Here is a 25,240-nt window from a genome sequence, read left to right on the forward strand (position 1 = left end):
CCATCGTACAGCAGCCTCACACTTCAACTCCTTCCAAACTCTTTTGTGCGTACCATCTGGTTCTGTCTTACTTGAGCTGTTCCAGAATCTCTTCCTCAGATTCCTTGCTCTGATTTCCTGAGATAGGAATTTCCTCATCATCTGCTTTAGGAAGGCTGCTGCAAGGGATTCATTTACCTTCCCTGCACCAGCTTCACCTCCTTTAATTAGCATACCAACTCCTTAGTGTTCTAGTGGGTTTGCAGTCACAGGAGTACGATTGTTTGTTTGTGTACCACAGTTTATTTCTCACCCTTATAGACACATGGCACTACAAAAGAGTGGATCTTAATATTATGATTCTTAAGCACAGCATGAATCATTCCTTTTTATGCAAATCAATTATTAATATGAGTTTATGTCCACATTCTATGATGTTTCCCTGTGTATTTCCTTGGCAAAATCTTTTCACTCATGCAATCCAAAAGAGGACTCTGAAGTTATGAGAAGCTGCATTATTCCAAGCAGAAGTAGTTCTTAACACCAAGAAGAGTTTTCAGTAGCTTAATGACAACTGCTTAGTGACTTGGCAGGGGCCAGTCTTGGAGAAGCCCTGATCCCTCGTTTTTATTGCTTTTGTTCATTAAATAGATGCCTCTTGTGAACTGAGAGCCTCTGTTTCATTACATTAGTGTAATTTACTCTTTCACCCAGCGGAGTTGCTGGTTTCATCAAAAGTGATGCTGACTCACTTCCACAGAAACCTCTCCGCATCCTGAGTTGCTTATATTCAACTGCCATTCTGCAGCAGAGTATTTTGGCTACTAAGGGGTATCCAGGCAATGGAGGTGGATGCTGCCAAGTCCCGACTCCTCATTGAGTATTTGACATCGTGATTTGCTCTTATACTGCAAACAATACCTTTGCCCTTTCTCACAATTATTTCAAACTCAGAGGCCATCCTGTCTTTGGCTGGACATGCTCTAAAACACAGTTGTATAATTTCAAGAGGCCTTTGTGCTATAAAGATGACTTCATCTTGAGCTAAGATTTTTCCTCCCTTTCTCCCATCCACAAACGAATATCCCTTGTGAAGTGGCACAGAATGTGTCCATCAAAACAAAAAGCAGTCAAGTAGCACTTTTAAGACTAGCGAAATAGTTTATTAGGTGAGCTTTCGTGGGACAGACCCACTTCTTCAGACCATGGCCAGACCAGAACAGACTCAATATTTAAGACACAGAGAACCAAAAATGTGTCCGTCTGCCACAGAGAAACACTCAGTCCTTGTAACAATGAGAAAAGGGAAAGAAGTCAGTTCACCCATCTCAACTGACAGCCGAAGTATCTGTGATACCTGCACCGCAGATCAGGAAGGAAGGATTACACAGCTGTGTAGCATCGATGGGAATTACTAAACCACAGACCTATGGGGTCTATTTTGCGCAGGTGCCCCACTCACCCCAGAGCTGGGCCGAGGGAGCAGGAAAGCAGCACTGGTTGATGCTGACCTGGGGATCATCACAGAGGTACCCGGGTTAGTCTGCATCTTCCAGAACAACAAGAAGCCCTGCGGCACCTTACAGACCAACAGATATTTTGGAGCATGAGCTTTCCTGGGCATCTGCCGAAGCGGGGTCTTTGCCCACGTGCGCTCATGCTCCAAAATATCTGGTGGTCTGCAAGGTGCCGCCGGACTTCTCGCTGTTCTCGGGGACCGTCGGCAATCCCGGGGCTCTTGTGAGAGCCGCGTCCTCACCCCCAACGCACGGGAGCTCTGCAGGCGCCCGCCGGAGCCGCTGCAAGGCGCCCGCCGCGGGGTGCTCCCGCTGCGCCCCAGCCCTCGTGCGGCGCCACCGGCCGCAGCCCCGCGCGCAGGGGAAATGGTCCCTCCGCCCCGGGGGGCGTCCGGCAACAGGCGCTGGGGGGGGGGAGGGGCCGGCCCACGTGACAGGCCGTGGGGCGCCCCCCGGGGGAGGGACAGGGAGGCGCCCGCGCGCGGGCCCGGCCCCTGGCGGCGGCGGCGGCGGTTCCCGGCCGGGCGGGGTTCGCGGGCGCACAGGCCGGGCCGCCATGGAGCGGGAGCCCGAGTTCGTGCTGCGCGCCCTGGCCGAGGTGGAGGAGCTGGCGGAGGAGGTGCTGGCGGGGCGGCGGCAGGTAGCGGGCCGGGCCGGGAGGCCCCCGGGGTCCTGGCGCCGGGCGGACCCGGAGCGCGTCGGGCTCGGCGGGGCCCAGCCCGGCCGCCGCCGCCGCCGCTCCGCTGGGGTCGTTTCGCTCCGGTCCCATCGAACCCGCCAGTCCGTCGGGCGCCCGCCGGGGCTGGGCCGCTTCTGTGCATGGCGGGGGCGGGGCTGGGTAAAGGGGAGCCCTGGGCGGAAGAAACGTGCGGAGTCCTGCGCCGGCGGCGGAAGAGTCCCGGGTGTTGTCGCAGGCGGGGGAGCGGCTGGCGCAGCAGCGGCGCAGCGGGAGGGGACCGGGTTGCGGTGGAGCAGCGGCTGGGTGTGAGTAACAGTGTGTCCTTGTGGCCAAGGAGCCTAACGGCACATCGGGGTGCGCTAGGAGCAGCACTGAGAGCAGATCTAGGGAAGCGGCTGGTCCCCTCCGTTCGGCACTGGTGGGGCCACATCTGGGATATTGTGACCAGTTTTGGGCCCGCAGTATAGAAAGGATGTGGATGTGCTGGAGCAGGTCCAGCGGAGGGCAACAAAAGTGATGAAGGGGCTGGAGCACAAGACCTGTGAGGAGAGGCTGAGGGATTTGCGCTTGTTTAGTTTACAGAAGGGAAGACTGAGGGGTGATTTAATAGCAGCCTTCAACTTCCTGCAGGGGAGCTCTAAAGAGGACGGGGAGAGGCTGCTCTCAGTGGTGTCAGGTGGCAGAACAAGGAGCAATGGTCTGAAGTTACAGAGGGGGAGGGGGAGGTTGGATATTAGGGAAACTATTTCCCCAGGCGGGTGGTGAAGCACTAGAATGCGTTACCTGGAGAGGAGGTGGATTCTCCATCCCTAGAGGTTTTTAAGTCCCAGCTTGACAAGGTCCTGGCTGAGATGACTTAGTGGGGATTGATCCTGCTTGAAGCTGGGGGGCTGGACTTGATGGCCTCGTGAGGCCCCTTCCACCTCTGTGATTCTGTGATTCTATGAAAATGCTTTAAATGTCTGGGATGTGAGTGCGTGGTGCATTCTGGACCAACAAAATGATGTATTTGATGTTGAGCTTTCGTGGGGCGGACCCACTTCTCCAGATCCCGTGAAAGCTCATCACCAAATAAATCATTTTGTTGGTCTTTAAAGTCCTTCATGACTGCTGCTTTGTTTTGTCAGAATATAGACTGACATGGTGACCTCTCTTATTGTTGTACGTTAGGGCTTACTGGTCACACAGACAACATTTAGCTCTTGCAGTCCATGTCCCCCTTTCCTGACATTATTTCTTGGGGCAGGGGGGAAATTGTTTCACTTAAGTTGCAGGTCCTTGTTCCCAACATGTATCAAGGACCCCCCTGTACAGACTAACACAGCTACCCCTCTGAGTCTGAAGGGTGAGTCCTGACCTATGGCTCTCACTCAACCCAAAACATGGTTTCCCCCAGCTCACACCAGTTCCGATTTCACCTTCGCCCAGAGAAATCTGAATGTGAAAGTTTATTTTCCAGATTGTGGACCTGGATGTAAAGCGGAATCAGAACCGAGAAGCTCTAAGGGCCTTGCAGAAAGACCCAGACCCTTCTGGTGAGGAACTCAGTGTTAGCATTGCTACTTGCAGCCATGTGATTTCAGTTCTCTTAAATCACAACCAGCTACAACCTTGTGGAGTTAGCTTTCTAGTGGACACATCCTGTGTGCAAAATGGAGGGCCATGTTTCCAAAACCTCATGTGCACACCGTTGCAGGTGCCGATATAATTGTACAAGTTTGTGCCTCAGAGTCTCAGTGGAAGCAGATTTGGTGAGAGGTCAGATGCAGTGCTTGACCTAGTGGAAAATTAAAGCTCCTTTGTAGGATGAAAAGTGAATGTACAAAAATCCTACCTTCATTTCTCAGCTGATCTGCACCTTTCCTGCACAGTACACCCTTGAAATGCACGATTTCAAGTTGCACTTAACGCACATTAAGGTGAGTTAAGTGCAACTCAAAATCCCGCTGCCCCCAGCCCTAGTTCTACCCCCCGACCCTGCACAGCCCTGGGTCAGCCCCCTCCCCCCCCAGGCCTGGCTCACCGCCCCCGCATGTGGCTCTGACTCAACACGACCGGCCCCAGTTCAAACCCCCCGTGCACAGCTCCAGCTCAACACCCTCTCCCCACCGGCATGGCTCCTGTTCGCTCGTGGCTCTGGCTCAACACCCCTGCACTGGTTCAACTTCTGAACACAGCTCTGGCTCGTCACCCTCCTGTGTGGCTCCAGCTCAACCCCTGCACCCCGGTTCACTCCCCCCCCACCAAATGTGGTTCTGGCTCAGCTCCAACCCCTGCTCCCCCTGCAGCCCTAACCCACCCCAGGCTTAACCCACCTACCCTCTTCCCACAGCCCCAACCCACTGCCAGGCTTACCCCTCCCCAGCTGCCTCCCCAACCCCAGGACTTACCTTTCCAAAGGAGCTGCAGGTGCTCCTGCTGCTTCCTCAGCTGCAGAACGTGCGTTCCACTGGGGAAAAAGCCACCCCCGACTTACAATAAATTTGAGTTACGTGAGGGTGCGTGGGAAGGCAACCCTTACATAACTCAAGGGACTACTGTATTCAGTCATGTTTGCCTGCTTTATGGACTAGTTCACTTAGCATAATTTACCCTTGGTATCACTGTATGTGAGAACATGAGCTTGAAAGTGTTCTAGCTCTGCACTTCAGCAACAGAGTTATTAAGACCCAATGGTAGAAGCTTTATTGGAATACTGAAAGAACCCAATGTTGATGGAAACATCCCAAGTTAGTTATGAAGAGCTCAGAGTTAGAAAAACATTTATAAATTGAGCAGATTGGATTAGGAAGATACAGGCATTAAACATGGAAGCGTGTCATCTTTAAAGTCACTTCTTAGAGTAGAAATGCATTTTAAAATGGTTACTGTTACCTTATCTCTGTAGAAAATATTATGTTGTTTTAGAATATTGAAGCAAAATAAGGGTTTTGGAACCCAAAGGTGTATATTTTTTTTTCCTCGGAACTGAACAAGTAGAATGTTTGTGGTGACTTCCCTCACTTTTGCACAGGTTCCATGAGACTGCATCTTGCTTAATTGCTCTTAGACACACACCTAAATGATTCTGCAGACTGTTGGGAAGCACAAGGGGGTTTACAAAGGCTAACCTGCTGCAGTTAGATTTTACATTTATTTTGTACCCAGCCCGATGCAGAAGAGGATGCTTCACTATGAAAACAGGCTGTCTTTCTCCTTTCAGAGAAAGCAACGGTTTGCTTTGGAAACATGTTTATTCAGCTTCCAAAATCAAAGACCAAGGAAATGATTCAGAAAGGTAAGACAGATGCCAGATTTTTAAAACTCCAGAGTCAAACAGCATTGGACACAGGTCTACCGATGGGGGTGTGGAGGAGGGAGCGCTCCCAGCTCTTGCTGCTATGGAGGCAGCTGGAACCCTGGGATTTTTAAATTGCTGCTGGAGTGCCACATTCTGGACAGCACTGAAGGCTGGGGGAGGGGACGTGACATGGCACACCACACTATGCTCTGGGCAGTGCTGAGGGCTGGCTGCCCCAGCCCCACCCCTTCTATCCGAGGGGCAGGGCCCCCTGATTTTGCCCAGGAGCCTGGTGAGACAGTTGGCCCCACTGACTGGACACCAGATTTTTTCATACCTTGCACACAGACACAGGTGTCTTGTGTCAGAAGTAGGGTACTTGCGCTCATTTAGTTGCTGAATTGGTCTCTTTGCTGACTTAGAGCTTTTATTCTTGCAACCTTGTGGAAATGTAGCACCTAGATAGATAGCACTTCTCATCCCTAGGCCTCTGAGTGCTTTACAGAGAAGGTTAAGTACAGGTACTTGTGCTTTAAAGAAGGGAAATTGAGGCAAGTGGAAGGGAAGTAGCTTGCCACACACAGGTCATTGGCAGAGCAAGGAGTAGAACTCAAGTTTCCTGACACCCAGGTCATTGTTTGATCCCATGTGCCAGGCTGCTTTTTGAGCCATGTGCCCTGTATTTACTTTTCAAAGTGCAGCACAGATTTCCTTAGCTGCAGTTCAGAAAAGTCAGTCAACTCAGCGATAAAGTAAGGTGGCTTCTCTCCATGTTGTGCACATAACTAAGACTTTGGTATTTTCTGACCTGAGTGTTTGTAATGCAGAAATTTTTTTTTTTTAACTCTTTCCTAAGGAACTATGAGATTAAATGCAAAAAGCTACATGAATATTTTAATACTTGGGTATAAACTGTATAGGAGCAAATTAGGTCAAAAATGAAGGAATAAGGCTGAGGAGGAACTTCATAGGGACCCAACCAAGGCAGGTAAATGGACAAAAACTGGCAGATGAAATTCAGGAAGAAAACCTGGGCGTTTACTGGGTACTGTTCTGCAAATCCTATGAAGCAGCTGTGAGAAAGGCGAACAGTGTTAGGATGCATAAGGAACAGGCTAGGGAATACTATGGAAAATGTCTGAATACCATTCAATAAATCAATGGGGCACCTTTCCTTTGATACTGTATGCAGCATTGGGCACCCCATCCCACTGGGGATGCAGCAGAATTAGAGGGTCTTTGGAGATGACTGACAAGAAAGTCTTTGCTCTGAAAGGAGGATGGATTAGTTCTATACCTTGGTAGAGAGGGGATGAGATAAAAGTCTCAAAAAAGAAGGGCGAGAGAAGGTAGGTGTGGAACTTGTATTCAGCTTGCCTCTATAATACAAGGAACAAAGGGGCATACAGTGAAATTAGAAACAAGGTATATTTAAAGCTGCATTCAATACAGCGGTAACTGGGTGAAATTTTCTGGCTGGTACTATGCAGGAGGGTAATCATAATGGGCTCTTCTATCCTTAAAACGTGTGAAAGCGGGTGAGTTTAAAAGTGATACCTGTATTGTGGTAGTGTACAGAGGTCCTGATCAGAAGACTGCAAAAGGGCAAACATAGTGCCCATCTATAAAAAGGGAAAAAAGAACAACCCAGGAAACTACAGACCAGTCAGTTTAACTTCTGTGCCAGGAAAGCTAATGGTCCAAATCATCTGCAAACATCTGGAAGAAAATAAGGTGATAGGACACAGCCAGCATGTAAAGAACAAATCATACCAGACCAATTTGATAGCTTTTTTTTTTTTGACAAGATAAGCCTTGTGGATAAGGCAGAAGCAGTGGATGTGGTATACCTAGACTTTAGTAAGGCATCTGACATGGTTTCGTAAGATCATCTTATCAATAAACTAAGCAAATAAAACTTAGATGGTGTCACTTATAAGGTGGGCGCATAACTGGCTGGATAATCGTTCTCAGAAAGTAGTTATTAATAGTTCGTAGTCACAGTGGAAGAGCATAACAAGTGGGGTTCTGCAGGGATATGTTTGGGGACTGGATCTATTCAATATCTTCATCAACGATTTAGATATTGGCATAGAGGGTACGCTTATTAAGTTTGCAGATGATACCAAGCTGGGAGGGGTTGCAACAGCTTTGGAGGATAGGGTCATTATTCAAAATGATCTGGATAAGCTGGATAAATGGTCTGAGGTAAACAGGATGAAGTTTAATAAGGACAAATGGAAAGTACTCCACTTAGGAGGGAACAATCAGCTTCACACATAGAGAATAGGAAGCGACTGTCTAGGAAGGCTTTCGTGGGCAAAGACCCGCTTCATCAGATGCACAAGTGATGAGTGATCATGCATCTGATGAAGCAGGTCTTTGCCCACGAAAGCTCATGCTCCAAAATATCTGTTAGTCTATAAGGTGCCACAGGACTTCTTGTTGTTCTCAAAGATGTAGACTAACATGGCTACTTCTGTGATACTTGTCCAGGAAGGAGTACTGCGGAAAGGGATTTAGGGATCATAGTGGACCATGATGCTGTTGCAAAAAAAAAAAAAAGCAAATATGATTCTGGAGTGTATTAACAGGAGTGGTGTGAGGAAGACATGAGAAGTCATTCTTCTGCTCTACTCGGCACTGATTAGGCCTCAGTTGGAATAGTGTGTATAGTTCTGGGCACCACATGTCAAGAAAGATGTGGAGAAATTGGAGAAGGTCCAGAGAAGAGCAACAAGAACTATTAAAGGTCTAGAGAACATGAGCTCAGAGGGAAGACTGAAAGAACTGGACTTGTTTAATTTTGAAAAGAGAAGACTTAGAGGGGACATGATAGGGTATTCAGGTACCCCAAAAGAGGGTACAAGGAGGAAAGAGAAAATTTGTTCTCCTTGGCTTAACTGCAGCAAGGGAGGTTTAGAATAGACATTAGGAAAATCTTCCTAACTGTCAGGGTGGTTTGTCAATGGAATAAATTACCTATGGCGGTTGTGGAGTCTCCATCGCTGGAGATATTTAAGAGCAGGTTAGATACACACCTATCAGGGATGGTTTAGATGGTGCTTGGTCCTGCCGAGAAGGCAGGGAACTGGACTCGATGACCTCTTGAGGCCCCTTCCAGTTCTAGTGTTCTGTGATACTGTGAGTTACTCCCCACCCAAACGAAAGACAGTACTTGTTGCAGGTGGCTTACGGTTTCTTTTAACAAAACTCCTGTTTGTCTAGAAGTACTAAAATGACATAACTTTTCTGACAAGTGATGTAGTTGCAATGAGCCTGTTTGGGCTCCAGAACTTTGTTCCTTTTGCCATTCGGTTAATTATATGTAGCTGGAAGGGACTATCTGTCAGGAACATAGGCTGTAGAAAGAGAACTGTTTACACAATTTTTCTGTAGGACCAAAAAAAAAATGAAGCAAGTTTAATGAGAGCAAAAAGCCAAGGAATAGGCAGCAGGGAAGAGTTACCCTTCACTCGTGGTTAAATAGTGAATACAACATAAGGAGAAGCTGAGAGCATGCTGTTCGTGTTGGATGTTGCCTTAGCTCACTGTACTCCAGAATGCATGATTATTACTGTCCTCTCAGATCAGGAGCACTTGGATGAGGAAATAAACCAGCTTCGGAAAGAGCTGAGAGTGAAGGTCAACCATCTCTGTGAAGCTCAAGGTATTTGTGAAAGGTTCAAAAAATATTTGGTTGGGAGCGCAAATCAGGGAAAGGGTGGAGGGAAGATTCCAAAAGTGCACGACATATAGCCAAGAATAACTCCCCTCCATTCAGCAAAAGCCATCTATATTTACCAAGTTTCATGGGCACGTACCTGGAACTGTCATGTTGCAGACCCGACTGCCCAGTACTAACGTTATATGTTCTTTCCAGTGGATGGCAGTTGAGTCAGTGATGGCAATAAGAACAGTTCTGCAAGCCTGATACAGCAGTGTCTTCTCCAGACTACATGTTCTGTCAGTTTAGAGAACTCAGCTGCATGCTTTTTAACAATATATTTCTTGTTTGTTCTTCAGGTAAGCCTGAGCTAAAAGGATTTAACCTGAATCCCATGACCCCTGAGGAAATGAAAGCAATCAATCAGATACTACAAGGACGAAAGTAGACCTTCATCCTGGGCACTTCAGCATTGCTGATAAGGTGCATCCAGACTGTCACTCATAGTGCAAAACCTGGGGCTAATCTCCAGGTTTCTTGGGAAGATGTATTTGCTCCAGATATTTCGCTTGAGTGGTGTATTTCCCAAGCAGTGTGAAGCATTTGGCTTCTGAAATATTTTCACAGTAGGAATCATTAGGATCAAGTGATGGTTGTGGATTGGACACTGCAGAGACAAGTGCTAGGACTGTGGCACTATTGGTTATTTGTCTGCCTGCCATCACTGGGGTGGCAGTGGGATTATTAGAATCAGAGGAACAGGACATTCCTAACTGCATTTTTCTTATATATGAACTGTAACTTAGCACCCTAGCTAATGCAGTCTGTTGGCAGGAAAAGGAACAGGAGAGAAAGAACTGTGAACCCACAGCATCTTCAGAAAATAAATAAATAAACTTTAAATTGTGTAAATTTGTTGTGGTGGGAGAACTGCGAATGAGTTAAACTGCACACTTTAAAAAAATTCAGAAATTTTGCTAAATGTACAAGAGAGCCAAGAGTGGCTATTAATCTGATGGGCGTACGTATAAGTAAGGGTTCTATACTTTAGCTTGTAAGAAGAGATTTGGAAGAAGTGGAATTGTTTACATTGGGGAAAAGGACATAAGTATGCAAACCCATGAGTGGTCTAGAAAAGAGAGTAGGTGTCTACTCTTGTCTCATCACACGATGAGCGCATCAATGCAACTGAGAGGTGATTAATTCAAAACCAATAAAATGGGAGAAATACTTTCTTCACACAATTAGCCTGTGGAACTCATTGCGACAATATATCATTGAGGCTAACAGCAGGATTCAGAAAAGGATTAAACCAGGCGTGTCCAGCCTGCGGGCCGCATGCGGCCCTGGACAGCTAGTAATGCGGCCCCACAAGATCGTAAACTTTTAACATTATTATGTGATTTATATACGTTAACTATATTATATATTTTATATGCAGTCCAAGACAATTCCTCTTCACTCAATGCGGCCCAGGCAAGCCAAAAGGTTGGACACCCATGGAGTAAACACCGGTGGATAACAAGGCTTGCCAGAGCTATAATAGTGTTTTTAAAAAATTACACCTTTGTGCTTGAGGGTTTCAAACAAATTCTGATTATTTGAGTGGAGAAGTACATATACAATGAGGAATTAGAATGAAACTGCTCTGCAGGTAGATTATCCCATAAATCCCTAATACTGTTTTCTTGGACCTTTGCATGAAGCTGCTGCTGGAAACAGATACATGGACTAGATAAATCCCACGTCGGGTCATTCCTCTGCTCATAATTGTTCTAATGAAATGATAAATGTGAGTGCTTATGTTTATGCACAAGCATAGGGAAAAGGACTGTGGAGTGACCAGAAAAAGTTCTGTCACTAAAACGAAGGTTTTTCTCCCCAAACTAACTCAAATAACAGGCATGGGCAATAATTTTTGATGGGATCACGCCAGGGCTACGTCTACACTAGAGAGTTTTGTAGACAAAACTGGGGTTTTGTGAACAAAACTCATGGAGCATCTACACACACAATGCATTTTGTCGACAAACTGTCAACAAAAAAGCCATGTAGATGCTCTGGGGGCCCTTTTGTCAACAGAGCAGATCAAAAGATGGATCCGCTTTTCTGTGTAGACGCGATCTATTGACAGAAGTTTTGTTGGAACGTCCCTTCCAACAGTAACTGCTGTAGACAGATGCTTCTAGTGTAGACATAGCTCAAGAGTTTGGAAAGTGGCTGTACTTTTCTGTGGAGGAGGTATGGTTCTGAGAAGAAGGTTGGCTGCAGAAAGAAGCTTGGGGTGGGGAACTGGGGTGCAGGGTCTGGGAGGAGGTTTGGGTGAAGGAGAGGATTGTGACCTGGAGTAGGGGATTGGGGTGCAGGAGAGGATTCTGGCCTAGGAGAGGGATGCAGTGCTTGGGAGGGAGTTGGAGTGTGGGAAGGGGTGTGATGCAAGAGGCAGGCTCTGGCCAGGAGGCACTTATCTAACTAGCTCCTAGCTAGCAGCGCTCCTCAGGCAGGCTGTGCTGCCTGCCCGCAGCCACAGCCTGCTCAGAGCAGCTGGCGATTCTGTATAGCTCTCTGTACTGTGGAGGGAGGCTTCCTGCCCTGCCCTTGCCACCAGCAAAATCTCTCAACCTCTGTTGGTCAGTTTCTGGCCAATAGGAGCTGAGAAATTTTGCTGGTGGCAGGGAGAGCGCACTAGGCACTCCCTGCCTGCCAGCGCAGAGAGACACAGGGGGAGCCAGCCACTTGGAGTGGCACTGCTCTGTGCTACAGGGTTGGCTGCAGGATGGATTAACAGGCTGGATTTGGCTCCCAGGAGGTATCTCACCCCCCCATCATATGAAGTACAGTAAATATTAATCATTTTAAATCATTAATCTTTTCTACAAAACACAACTTTTCAGTTCATGCAAGAACCAAAGGAAAAGAGTTAAGGCATTTGCACCATGAGCAGCTCTCCTTCATATTTCATCACTTCAGGAGTGGATAATGCCGACATTGGTGTGCTGTATCTTATCACTATTTGATTTTGAAAAAGTCTCCTCTGAATGCAGCAGTGGGAGTTTGGGGGCGTGTCAGAATCCTCATTCTTTTGGCATTTTAAGTGCTTCCATTGCATGGAAGTGTGCCCTAGATTACTGAAAGTGGTTCTGGGTGGGGAATTTTAGTTTAAACACGTTTAGATTTGAGGGTTAGGGAAGAGGAATAACTGGTAAACCAGTGAAACAACTGCATCTGCTTTGGTAAATTGTTCTATACTCGGAACGGAGCTATTACTGACCCTTCATCTTTGTTTAGCACTCAGCTTCCTGTCGGAGTGGATGAACAGTGTTGAGCACCATGTGATTAAACAGAACAATGGTAATTAATAGCTCCTCAGCCGACATCCCACCCCACCTCTAAATGCTAGGCAGACGCACCACCATCCATTGCCTGGTTCAGTTTGGCACAAGTATAAAATTTAAATGAGGCTCAGGAGGTGGGAGTTTGCACCGGAACAGAGCTGTTCCACTCTCCTTAATGCCCAAAGTTGTTTTGATAAATCTGTCAGCTTTGCTTGACTTTTTTTAAGTTAGCTGTATTTAACTAGCTAATGTATAGGATTGGACAGAGCTATGTCCACCTCAACTTGCAGCAGCTAAAAGCAAAGCTGTGCACTCTAGTCATATATTCCCAATTTAGACATTAAAAATAATTCCTGTTAGTGAATAGCCTCACCTGTAGCTTTCCAGAAAATTACATCTCTTCTGTAAGAAGGGTGGCAAAGTTACTTTGCTTATCTCAAAGGTACTAAACCCCTTTGTTATAACAGCCCTCTTAACGCCCAGAATAGTGGAGCCACTCTCAGTGCCTTCATAAAATATAACAGTAATGTTACTGTTACAGTATCATGGCAACGGGTCTTATGATCTGATGACATGTTTCTGTAATAGCTGCAGCATGAGGCTCAAATGCCAACCTTAAAAGCTTCCATTTTACTGAGCAGAGTCTGTACAGCCTCTTTTAGAGCTTACACTTTTAAAGGAAAACTAATCATTTCAGTAACCTCAAATTGATGACCAGTGAAGCAGCACTTCTGGATTTCTTACAGCACTGAGGCATTAAATATTTCATTGTCCATGGCAACGTATGCAGAGTCAAAGTGATGGATAGGGTGCTTTTTGCCTGCAATGTGGAGCATACAGCTGATCTATGGTTGTACACAGTAGCCACAAAATGATGGTCCCTTCATACTCAGACTGCCAGTTGACAGCCTAGCTATAGCCTGGACTGTGGAACAAAATGGATTAATTCTTTACTGAAGAATTGGTCAGCCACAATGGAACACTATCAAAATACCTGACTGCATCAAGTCAGAGTTCAAAGCCAACTCACTCCTATTACTGCTCTAGCTCATGAACCAGTTTCATTTGCTGTTTAACTAGGATTCCCATGCATGAGCCAAGAAATGGCCAGTAGTCCTATGCTGAGGCAGCGAAAACATCCAGAAACAAATGAGAACTGCAGCTCTACAATAGGAGGAAGAGGGAGTGAAAGAGCTCCATCCTCTGTGACTTCTCTTGCGTGGTGCTCTGGATCAGCATTAAACTTTCTGCTGTGTCTGAAGAGGTTTGAAGAGCTGCTTCAGCTGTTTTTTCCTGTCATTGTTGTAGCCTGAAATGAAAGTAACAAAGCGACATATGACTTAGTGGCTCTGAAGGGTGAAGAGCAGAGATAACTGCTTGCTTTCAGACAAAGCTGCCGTGTGCCAATCAGTTTGCATGAAGCCACAGCCAGTGAAAATACTGAAGGCATTTTTAACTCTTCAGTGCTATACACAAACCTGGAGTATGTGCTCTCTGCCTGACTGAACTGGGGGGGTTTAAGAGTCTCAGTACTACTTGCTACCAAACAAGAATATGCAAATCACATTAGAAATGTGCACTATAAACCGTTGTCACAATTGTACTATGGACCTTTGGGAATAGTTTTTAAAAGGAAGTGGCAAGTGAAGAATACTTGTTGTTGCTCATGACGTAAGGAGTTCTAAAAAGTCTTAACTCCTGCCACCTGATCAGCTTTGTAGAAGTGTTGAGTTTGACCACTTAAACCCACAATGGACAAATGTTCATGCCTTCGCACTTGGCCTCACTTGGTTACTGTACCCCGCTAGCACTAACCTCCTGTGGGATAACTCACACCCAGTCCCTTTATTCTTGAGGGAAAAGTAGGTTTTGCACTTTTGGTGAAGTCCAAACAGTTAAGGACCTTGAGTGGGAGGCCCTGCCATCTGCATATGAGTGAAGTACCTAAATGTGTGTTTGCCATGAAGCTTCCATTTACTGGTGTATCCACGTTCCCTTCTGCTCTACTGACAGGACCATCATTCCACATCAGGTCAAAGCCCCCAACACGCTTTTCCTTCCCTGTCAGCCTGCAATATCAAATGCGAGGTGTTAATGTACATGAGTAATGGCTATATGTAGCTGATTCACTGGCTGCACATTGGCTGGAAACGTGTGCAGGTCAGGGAGAAAACCAAACAGCCAAGAACTGCAATGGGCAGATATTTACTATTAATATCTTGGGTTAGCAAAATTGCACAGTCAGTCATAAAATGATGCAGCATAAGCTGCCTGGGAGAGGAGGCTGGCTACACAGAGCATGAAAGGAGAGCAGTGTGGTCTGAGCAATAGACTGGGAGCCAGGAATTCCAGTTCCAGACCCAGCTCTGACATCAACTTAATCTATGCCCCCGAGAACAGGCCACTGGGAAAGTGCTCTCAATGGTTCACTTTCCTGATGCGTAAAACACAAGTGTGCAGTAAGCTGTTTTCAAAACAGTGGATCCTGACCCACCCATAGATATGTCACAGGGCAGTGAAAAACACCAAGTGGTGGAGGCCGATGCTACCCGGACAAACCTGCCGCTCTGATTATGACCCTTTTGCCTACAGAAGCCAGAGGACTAGCTCAGGCACATTTCACACATTTTGATAAGTCTCAGAGAACAGTAAACTTCCTTTTTCACCCACCTGCCCTCCATGTCCACAATATGCAACGTGTCCTTGAGAAGACGAGACTTGAGCTCGTAGTCTTCCTGACTACTAGCAGTGAGTGAGGGAGAAGCATTAACTTCAAGAAGCCAGCTGTGGAAAGAAAAGCAGCGAATCAGAGGGAAGCAAACAGCTTAAAGGATCTGTCCACCTAACAGAAACACCTGTTTATAGAACACAGCACTGCTGGAGGGCAGGAAGGAGGGAATGACATGGTAGGAAATCTAACCCCAAACATCATCCCTGTGCACAATCAAAGAACGTCCTGAGCTCAACTATAAAAAAAGGGAGAGCACCTCCAGCACTAAAAGTGTACAAATAAAACTACTGATGAAACACACTCCCTACCGCTCATGTTAATCACAGGGTAAGTTTTAACCCTTTCCTCAGTGCAGTGATGTGTATAGATCTTGGAAGTAGTTACCTAACAAATTGTGCAATATGATTACATGGGTCTGGAAGTATCCAACAAGTTACAGCAGCAAATTTAAGTATCATAGTTACATCACAGTGGCTGCGTCTACATTAGCAAAGTATTTCAAAATTAGTCCACTCAATTTCAAAATAAGGCCCCCCCTTCAAAAAGCACCACGGAGCGGCTACGCATGTTCGGGCCTATTTCGAAACTGTAATCAAGGCACCAACGCCCGCATTGTGAAGTAGTTCTTTCATTCCCGTATGAGGAAGAGTGCCCTGTTTCAAAGTATAATTTTGAAATAGGACGTGTGTAGATGTTCCTCAGCCTGCTCTTTTAAACGAGTGGGTCCACCATGGCATCAGCCTGCAGGAGCGTGGAGATGCCTGACCCTGTCACAGCCAGCGGGGGCAACACGCATGTGGGGCAATTAGCACCCGCACTCCTGTGCAGCCCCACATCCTGCACGCCCGGGGAGGGAAGTGGGGGATGACCAAACTCAGGGTGACCTTCACCATGTGGATACCCTTCGTAGCTGGTATCCCACGAGCCTCCCAGGTCATCGGACATGGAGATACTGGGAGGGGGGCACTGGTGTGGGGACCCTAGCCCCCCGGGTCAGGATCCAGGACTCGTGGTCCATCCCCCATGCCCTTCTGTCTCCCCAAGTCCGCTGTCCAGGGGCCGTCAAAGCCCCGTCTGAGGCCAGCACCCCAGAGCTGAGAGCCAGGAAGCTGCAACGCAGACCCCGTCCCGCACCTACAAGGAGCCTTCAGTGGGCCAGCCGCCATCGCTGCCAAGGGGAGGAGGAGGTGGCCACCAGCATGGCAGCCCTGCAGGACCTGACATTTGTGCTCCGGCACTGGCTGGCGACAGAACAGGACATTTGGATGCGGATGGCTGAAAGCCAGGACACTCTCACCCAGGCTGTGGCCACCTGCCACACCCAGCCACCCCTTCCTTGGCAAGCCCAAACCCCGCATCCCCTCCCGCAGCTCCCAACCTTGGGGCCCTGCACCTGCCCCCTGGCTGGCATTGGGGCAGTGACTGGTGGCCAGTGGCACTCAGGGTGAGCCAGCCCCTCCCTCCCTGCTGGGCCCCCTTCACCTGCTGTGCTCCCTGCTAATCCTGAGCCTCCCATACCCATCCCAATCCCGTATCTCCCCATTGTCCTGGCCCCATCTCAGCCCCAAAGAGGACCCTGGACCTGGGACAGTAGGGGCTCCCACGGCTGCCGCAGCTCTCAGCCCCCCCAACCTCAATGGATGAGTGAGCCCGCCACTCACCCCTGCACCCTTCCCCAAGTTCAGTCCCTCCTCCAATGCCACCCCAGGATCCCTGTTGTATATAGTTCTCCCCATTCCCCTCTGTAAATAATGCAAAGCTCATGTTTACAAGTTTGTATATGATGTTTATTGCTTGTTAGTAAATAGTTTAAATTTCACCCCTATTCCCGTGTTCCTCTTTTATGGTGGGGAAGCAGTGCAGGGTGGGGGTGCGCGAGGGGGTTTGTGGTGAGGGATGGGGATACGGAAGGGGGTTTATGGTTGGAGGGTGGCTGGAGAAGGGTCACTGTGGGCCCAGGGCAAAGGTCTCACACAGGGCCTCTCTGACTCTCACCCTGTCCCTTTGCGCCTTGCAGCACAGGACAGCAGGCAGCTGCTCATAACCTGTGCTGGTCATGACAGCTCACCTCTGATTGAAGGGCTCCTGTTTACTCTCCACAATAGTGTGGAGAGCGCAGTAGGCCACAACCACCGCGGGCACATTCGGGAGGCTGACCTCTAACCTCATGAGGAGGCAGCAAAGCGCCCTTTGAGGTGCCCGAATGCCCGCTCCACAGCATTCTGCACTTAGTTCAGGTGTGCGTTAAAAAGGTCCTGGGACTGATCTGTGCATCCTATGTAGGGCTGCATAAGTCATAGGCCCAGGGGGTACGTGATGTCAGCCACGATGCATGGTGAAGTTGCCCACCAGGAGCTCATGCGGAGGGAGGTAGGTCCCCTCCTGCATCCTGTGCCCCAGCCACGAATTCCTGAACAGCCAGGCACCATGGGCCCTGCCTGACCAGACAACGCACACGGCCATGAACTGGCCCTTTGCATCGATGGGGGCCTGGAGGTCCATGGAGTGGTTCCCCTTTCTATTGATAAAAGTGCCTGCGTTGTGGTCCAGGGCCCAGATGACAATGTGCGTACCGTCCAGCACGCTGAAACAGTTTGGGAAGCCCGCTTCAGCCAATCTGGCAAGGGCAATGGTTCGTGACAGCGATGACCCAATAAAGGAGGAGGGTGTTTATCACCTAGACGACCTGCATGGAGTGGAAGGTGGACACAACCATGAGTGCATGTCTGGGTGGTCCCCAGACCCCTGCAGGGCGCCCCTTCCTGGACCCTCCTCTCCTCGGCCCCTTGCAGGGCCCCCCCTTGCAGGGCCGCCCTCTCCAGATCCTGGCAGAACCCCTGCTTGCCCATTAGCCCCCTCCCCCTTCCCTATGGTGGGTGTGTGGCCCAAGCCTGGCTTACCTCCATCAGGATGGCCTTGACGATGTCCTTGCCCACCCCAAACTGGTGGCCAATGGACCAGTGGCTCTCCGGGGTGTCCAGCTTCCAGATGACTATCACTACCCACTTCTGCAGAGGGAGTGCAGGCTGCATCCTGGTGTCCTGGTGCTGGAGTGCTGGGGCAAGCCAGTGGCAGAGCTCTTGGAAGGTCTGCTTAGTCATCCGCAAGTTCTGTAGCCACCAGCCATTGTCCCATTCCCCCAGCCCCAGCATCGTCGGACCAACAGGATGAGGGGGCGCAGACATTGTCCCTGGCAGATGGCCTACAGGAGAGGGCCTATGCGGTTGGCCCTCTGGTGTTGCTGGAGCACAGTAACAAGCAGTGCAGCCAGCAGGCTGCCCATGGCCAGGAGGAACTCCCCCTAGGGGAGCTGCTGGGGAGGCATGGTGTCTCTACAGAATGTCAGGTCACTGCACAGGGTCTGCTGTACTGCAGACAGACTGGCAGCCCTGGACATGTGCAGGGTGAGAGCGTTGGGAGGGACTCTTCAAAGGAGCAGCTGGCTGCAGCCTCTGGAAGGGCTTGGCAGCCATGCAACCTCGTCCACAGAGTTTCCTGGCCCGTTATTTCGAAAGAGCGGCCGTGGCTGTGTAGACGCTCCCTTTTGAAATGCTGGGCTGATCTTTCGTAATAGTGGATCATGGCCTTGATCCGTTTTTTGTGTGTGGGCATGCAATTTCGAAAGGTGTTCTCTGAAAAGTGGATTTCGAAAGGGAGCCTTTCGAAACTGCAATGCGGTGTAGACGTAGCCAGTGAGTCATTCCAGTTCACCTGAACTTGACTTGCTTCTTGATCAGTGGAAGTTACACAAGCTCTTTCTGTGCAGATTGTCACTACAGAAGCAGAAGTTTGGTTTCAAGCTATGACTACAGCAGACTATCCTGTACAAATTCGGGTTACCCAAGATCACAGCTGAGCAGAGTTTATTAGCTCACTTCAACTAAAGCTGTCCCCAGTGGCACTTCAGAAACATCAGATTGATGCTGACAAGCCACTGAGGGTTGTAACTGGAGCACTGGCTACCTACACATTGTTAGGAGGAGGAAGAGGAAGAAATGAGAAGATGCTTAAAGGGACACGCTTAACTTAAATAGTATGTTATATAAATTTCCTTATTAATTAACGTTACTAAAAGCACCTTGTGTGACTAAAACTGAAAATCTTAAGAACCTAATCTTGTTATTTATTCTGCACTTTGCTTGTGCAATAGAAGTGTGTTCTAATTTCAAGTTCACAGTGTTGCAATGCTTGAGTTGCAGACACTGAAGAAAAAAGGTTTATATGTTTATAAGAACATTTTGATTGATGTATTAAGAAACAAATTGTTTCTGGTAGTCACACTGTATGAAAGCTTGTTTTCATAAAAATCTAAGTTGAACCAAATTTGAATGTAATCTTTCCTGCTGCAATCTCTCAGATCTCTGGGGAGTCTGCTTCCCATAGCCTTTAACAGAAATACCCCATCAAGGTCTAAAACACTAATGAGGGCTGCCTCTTAGCCAACAGTTTTCAAAATTACTTTTGAGATTATGGCAAATGTATTAACTGTCTAGTCCTATCAGTCTAATAGTGATACTTGGCTGAATCTCAGTGCTCATGGGAGTGTTACTGTAATACTGAGTCACAGGAGTTGTTAGTAGCAGCAGATTTCCAGTGAGCCATTGCTAAAATGTTTAGGTAACCTCGCATGCACTGTAGGCCACCTGTCTGCTCACTAACTTCCTTACGGCTTGAGATCCTGGTCTATGAGGATGTCGTATCCATAGAGTTCAAAACAGTGTTTGTCGCTGATGATCACTTTCTGAACACTCTGGAGGCTCTTGATGAAAATGTTGTCCATTTCTGCAAACAGAGTCTCCACCACTTCTGCGCCATGCTTGGCAGTCAGGTACTGTCGGAACCGCTGAATCGTCCACTTGCAGCCCTAACACATACAAAGACAACTGCAATAAGCTGGTCCCATATACATGACCATACCTACCTGAAATTATCCTCAATAGTCTCTACAGTCAAAAGATAATTCTGCATTAGAAGTCAAACACCCAGAATCAGACGTAACTCCTCAGTGCATCTTGGAAAGGAGTAATTTAACCACAAACTAGTCTGCTTGGAGTAAAACCAATACTTGCTCTCAAGACTGGGAATGGTATTCTAATAGTGATCCATCTTCTCTTTCCATGAGAGTATCACAAGAGCTGGGTCTACACATGCCCCCTCCTTTCTGAGAGGGCATGTTAATGAGGCACTTTGGATGATGCTAATGAGGCCCTGATTTGAATATGCAGTGTGTCATTAGCATAATGGTGACCACGTGCGATTCAAAAGTGCTGCTTTTGGAATGCATGCTGCCCTTGTAGACAGGGGACTTTCGAAAGGACCCCCTGACTTCTGAAGCCCCTTCTTCCTAAAACCAAATAGGAAGAAGGGGCTTTCGAAGTTGGGGGTCCCTTTGAAAGGCCCCAGTCTACATGGGCGGCGTGCGTTCCAAAAGCAGCATTTTTGAATCGCATGTGGCTGCCATTATGCTAATGAAGCACTGCATATTCATGTCAGTGCTTCATTAGCATCTTCCAAAGCATCTCACCTCTTTTCAGAGGGGGCATGTGTATAACCAGCTAAGGTGTACACCTAAGGTCTACAAGATGTACATCCCTTTCCAAGGGACCAAGAAATATTAGCGAGACATTTAGAGAAGGAAAAGCATATAAAATGGAAAGTTCAAGGCAAACATTTGTTTCTCTGAACTTTTAACTCTCTCAGGTTCACAAAGGATGTTGCTGATCTCATTATTTTAAGTGTTTTTCTTTGGTCCAACTACAGCCCCCTAGGAAAGGGTGTAGCAATCACAGATAACTTCTGAAGATGCAGTGCTCATCTTATAGCTGTAGTAATATCAGTGAATGCTAAACACTACTAGTTTGAGTCTCTGACAAGTCTTAGCCAGAGTGAATTACTTAGGAGTCAGAGCGCTCAACAGGGTTAATATGAGTCAAACTGAAGGGCTGCATTTATGCTACAGCGATCTTTCAAAAGAAGTTCCTCTGGAAGAGCTTGTCCAAAAAAACTTCTATCAAAAGATTGCGTCGACACACAAAAAAACGGATCGAAAGCTTGATCCGCTCTTTTGACAGCAGCATCCACACACCCCCTGTTCTTTCGAAAGAATGGGCCGGGGAACCATGAGGACTGCTCTTTCAAAAAAAGTGCCCCCCAAGGCATCTACACGTGTTTTTATGAAAGAATCTTTCGGAAAAAGGCACTCTTCCTCATCGGGGAGAGGACGAGGGCTGCCAGAAAAGATCAAAAGAGCGCATTTTGTGCATAGACACTCTGTGTATTCTTTCAAAAAAAGGCCTGCTTTTCCAAAAGAACTTAAAGCTTGTGTAGATGCGACCATGGTGTTTAGCTCAATGCTAAAGTTGTAATGGAACAGTCAGAGCAGAGCTCTCACGCACTGGATCTCTTGAACAGCCACCAATGAACACGTTCATTGGGTGTCCAAGGACAGTTAAGGCAGAGTGTCCATACAGCAGAACCTTGGGGACTACCAAGCTGCCATATACACAGTAACTGGAGGCCAGAGCAGATACTTGCTTGTATTCCCTTGAACTACCCAGCATAGTGTATGCCCTTGGACATGGGCTGGGCCAACTGAAATAGCCAGTAAGCTTTCACTTACCTTCTCTGGATCATAGTCAGGTGCAGTCTTCTGCACTGCTACATTGGTGAGGTGCACATCTGGTTGGAGGAGGACGTAAGGATCACAGAGACAGAACATGTCACTAAACACACAGAAATTGAATTTGGGTCCTAAACCAGCCTCCTTTGCCCTTTATGCCAATTAATCCCTCCTCTCTTCCCTAATTATGGAGCTTATACCCCCATTGCAGGGAGAAATCTTGCTGAAAAATTAAGGGAAAATAAATACAGATAAAAATGAAAATCTGGAAGAAGTACATAAGAAAGGCAATATTGGGTCAGACCAAAGGTCTATTCAGCCCAGTACCCTGTCTGCTAACAGATGCCAATTCCTGATGCCCCAGAGGGAGCGAACAAAACAGTTAATCATCAAAGTGATCCCTCCCCTGTCACCCATTTCCAGCCTCTAACAAACAGAGACTAGGGACAACATTCCTACCCAGCCTGGCTAATAGCCATTGATTGACCTAAGTAGTAACAAATCCCAGAGCAAGTTTTAGCCCTTGTTGGTTCTGGGGATGGACTTACATGGAAGCTCTTCTGGGAATGCAACCTAACCTTTGTGCTGAGGGCTGCTCCCAAGAATCTTCCGTGTAGACATACTCTGGATTGCCACATGAAAGCAACCCATGTTTAGATCCCACTGAGCAAGAATGAGCAAGTTACTAAATATTATACTAGAGAAAGTGGTGGACTCTCTCTCTCCTGATGTCTTCAGGACAAGACTGGATGTCTTTCTCAATGAATGTTATTAAGTTTAGCCAAATACTAATTATGCCTTAGTTAAACACAAGATATTGGGCTCAATACTTGGGTAAACGGGTAAAACTGAACGGGCTGTGGTATACAGTAGGCCACACTAGATGACCCTTATAGCTTTAAACTCCATGAGTCCATGAAAACAACAGGCACATGTACTAAGTAAAGTGAGACTGATCACCCAGATTTGCCCTCGCTGAGTGATGTTTCTGGAGATCCACTGACATCAGTATTCCAATGGCAGGATGAGAGCAAAAAAGATGATAGCAGAAGAGCCAGTGAGAAACTATAGCAGAGGATGAGAATTCTGTAAGGATCCAGAAATCAGGAGACAAGAGACAAGGGTACTTGTTCTTCTAGACACCTTCTTTCCCCCTCTGCTCCCCCCCACAATACTAAAATAATACATTCCATTCCTTTGTAGTTTCCCTATAACACACAAGGACAGGCAGGATACATTGATCATCTATGCTACTCAGAGTGAATCGTGTGTTGGAGAAGCGAGCAAAACCGTCTCGGTATAACCAGGCCTTCAGTGGGATGTACTGAGAGAAACCAAGAGAGAAACAGAGGGTGAACAGCAAGAAAATCCAACTCAGTCGCTACAATAAAAATGCAATGGACTATGGCACTTACAGACATCACTAGAACATAAACTCTCAAGTCAAACTTTCGACCTGTGAATCAAAAAGAAATATATAGCAATAGAATATAGTGAAGTTTGTGCTGTTCATACCAAGTGTTACAAACCCCAAATTAGAGCTTGTCTCCATACCGCCATGCACCAAAGGAATGAGATGGGTCATAAATCACCTTTTATTATTTTGATACAAATCTGTGTGTGGACATGTATTTCAGATTAAGGGTGTCCTTCTGAAATAAGTGACCAAACACAGACTTGCACCAAAATTACAAAAGGTTTGCGCTGAAACCCACTTAGTTATTTTGGTGCCTGGTTGTATGAAGACCAAGCTCTTAGGGAGGAGGCTCCTCTCATATGACAGTGAGGCCAGACTTATCTTTAATATGTGTGACTTGTGTTAGACACAATTCTGCTTCATCAGACTGCCTCTGTATTCTCAAAAATTTTGGGGGTAGGATCCCTAAACTACCACATCATCAGCACTGACCGTGTGCAGCATTTTAAGATTCACATTGAATTCCACAAGCAGCTGATTTCAAGCAAGACATAACCATATAAAGTCTTAACCTTCCTCAGACAGCTATATGAGGATCTTCCCTGTGGCTACGTCTACACTACAGCGATCTTTCAAAAGAAGTCCTTCCAGAAGATTTCTTCCAAAAGAACGTCTTTCAAAAGAGTGCAACCACACACAAAAAACCAGCTGATCTGCTCCTTCGAAAGAGAGCATCCGCACAGCCCCACATCCTTCAAAATAACAAGCCAGGGATCCACAAACCAGGTGCCGTGAGGACTGTTCTTTCAAAAAAAATGGCCCGCGGAGCATCTACACACATTTTCTTTCTAAAGAAGCTTTCAAAAGAAGGCATTCTTCCTGTAACAGGAGTGGAAGCGCACCTTCGAAAGGAGCACCGCGTTCTTTCGATTTAAGTTTAAAAGAACGCTTTTTGTGTGTAGATGCTCGGCTGGATATTCCAAAAGAGCCCCTTCTTTTGAAAAATGTTTCGAAAGAACTTGCTAGTGTAGACGTGGCCTATGTGACAGCAATATCATAGGAGGAGTGTTCTCTTCCAAATATGAGGAAGATACAGATTGAAACTAACCTCTTACCTCCTATTAAATATGGGTTTTCAATGTAGCACTGAGCTACATAATTCTCTACTTGAGTTTCATCTTTCTGATCATCTGTACGGACCCCATCCTGCAAAATAAAACAAGTTATTCTTCTCCATGGACAAAACTGAATAAGGAGAAAAATCAAATCACAAGCACTCACAGCATTCTCTAGACAATTGGTCCCAGTTTTAGACTGCACATCCACAACAAAACATCCCACCTTTTGGGTTGTTGGACAGTGAGATAAATCTGTTGTAATCCTGGTGGGAGGTGAAAAGTGTTCCATATGAAAGCTGTATATGGGGACAGTAAGTGACTAGCACAAGTATGAAGATAAAATTACATTTGGAATACCAGCGCTCTATGTCAGCAGCCCCCAAACCTTTGAAAGTCACATAAATGCCTGTGTGTTACTGCCTGCACCCCTTCCCCTGAGCGAGGGCTGGCAGCAGGACCATGGCTGGGGGACATGAGAAGGGGTAAGGGAGCTGAGGCTGGAACCATAGCTGGGAGTGGGACTGGGGTAGTGGGCGGGAGTGGAGCTACACGTGGGCTGGAGTGGGGAATGGCAGCCAGATCTGTGACCAGATGCAGCTCCACTCCAGGCCTTGCCCAGCGTCAGCTCTTGGCCAGGAACAGAGTTGTGGCTGGGGCTGAAACTGAGGCTGGGCCACACACGCATGGCCAAGAACTGGGAATGCAGCTGAACTGAAGCAGAGCTGGGGTCAGGGAGAGACTGGTCACATTCTCTCCCTGCCCTCTGTGAGGCTTGGCCCAGGCCCTGCCATACACCCTTAGACGGTCCTCCTTCACCCCCAGAGCAGGGTGCACCCCAACACTTTGGTGACTTCTGCTCTAGGTGGACTTTCCTAAAAAACCCTGTGGTGCAAAAAGA

The 25,240-nt window shown here is 47.4% G+C and overlaps 2 protein-coding genes across 10 annotated transcripts in view; one reads left to right on the forward strand and one right to left on the reverse strand.

Moving 5' to 3' along the window:
• Positions 1–1,960: 1,960 nt before the first annotated feature.
• On the forward strand, positions 1,961–10,025 carry PDRG1 (p53 and DNA damage regulated 1). Of its 4 annotated transcripts, none has more exons than XM_075012053.1 (5): positions 1,961–2,115; positions 3,635–3,710; positions 5,378–5,452; positions 9,045–9,125; positions 9,482–10,025. In XM_075012053.1, exons 1-5 carry the CDS (start codon positions 2,053–2,055, stop codon positions 9,568–9,570), a joined length of 384 nt encoding a protein of 127 aa, XP_074868154.1. In that variant the 5' UTR covers positions 1,961–2,052; the 3' UTR covers positions 9,571–10,025. The 4 variants fall into 4 exon arrangements, with proteins under 4 accessions (XP_074868154.1, XP_074868153.1, XP_074868155.1 ...); XM_075012052.1 differs by having other exon boundaries at positions 1,980–2,136; XM_075012054.1 differs by having other exon boundaries at positions 1,991–2,094.
• Positions 10,026–10,427: 402 nt separating this feature from the next.
• TTLL9 (tubulin tyrosine ligase like 9) overlaps positions 10,428–25,240 on the reverse strand; it is a 38,889-nt gene continuing 24,076 nt past the window's right edge. For 5 of the 6 annotated variants that reach the window (XM_075011962.1, XM_075011961.1, XM_075011963.1 and 2 more), the window contains 8 exons: positions 24,340–24,430; positions 23,223–23,263; positions 23,044–23,131; positions 21,808–21,866; positions 19,856–20,052; positions 15,128–15,241; positions 14,402–14,526; positions 10,428–13,766 (listed from right to left, as the gene is read on the reverse strand). In XM_075011962.1, the coding sequence (XP_074868063.1) occupies positions 13,696–13,766; positions 14,402–14,526; positions 15,128–15,241; positions 19,856–20,052; positions 21,808–21,866; positions 23,044–23,131; positions 23,223–23,263; positions 24,340–24,430 (786 nt within the window). In that variant the 3' untranslated portion in view covers positions 10,428–13,695. The remainder of the gene's footprint in view (positions 13,767–14,401; positions 14,527–15,127; positions 15,242–19,855; positions 20,053–21,807; positions 21,867–23,043; positions 23,132–23,222; positions 23,264–24,339; positions 24,431–25,240) is intronic. The other variant, XM_075011964.1, reaches the window with a different exon arrangement.

Source organism: Carettochelys insculpta, chromosome 17 (assembly GCF_033958435.1).
Source record: "Carettochelys insculpta isolate YL-2023 chromosome 17, ASM3395843v1, whole genome shotgun sequence".
Classification (NCBI taxonomy): domain Eukaryota; kingdom Metazoa; phylum Chordata; order Testudines; family Carettochelyidae; genus Carettochelys; species Carettochelys insculpta.

Bases quoted from the DNA above. Each gene is read 5' to 3' on its own strand.
- PDRG1 (XM_075012051.1), top strand. From the start codon at position 2,316: ATGGCGGGGGCGGGGCTGGGTAAAGGGGAGCCCTGGGCGGAAGAAACG. The intron at 3,711-5,377 runs GTGAGGAACTCA...TTCTCCTTTCAG, and splicing joins GAAAGACCCAGACCCTTCTG to AGAAAGCAACGGTTTGCTTT. The intron at 9,126-9,481 runs GTATTTGTGAAA...TTTGTTCTTCAG, and splicing joins CCATCTCTGTGAAGCTCAAG to GTAAGCCTGAGCTAAAAGGA.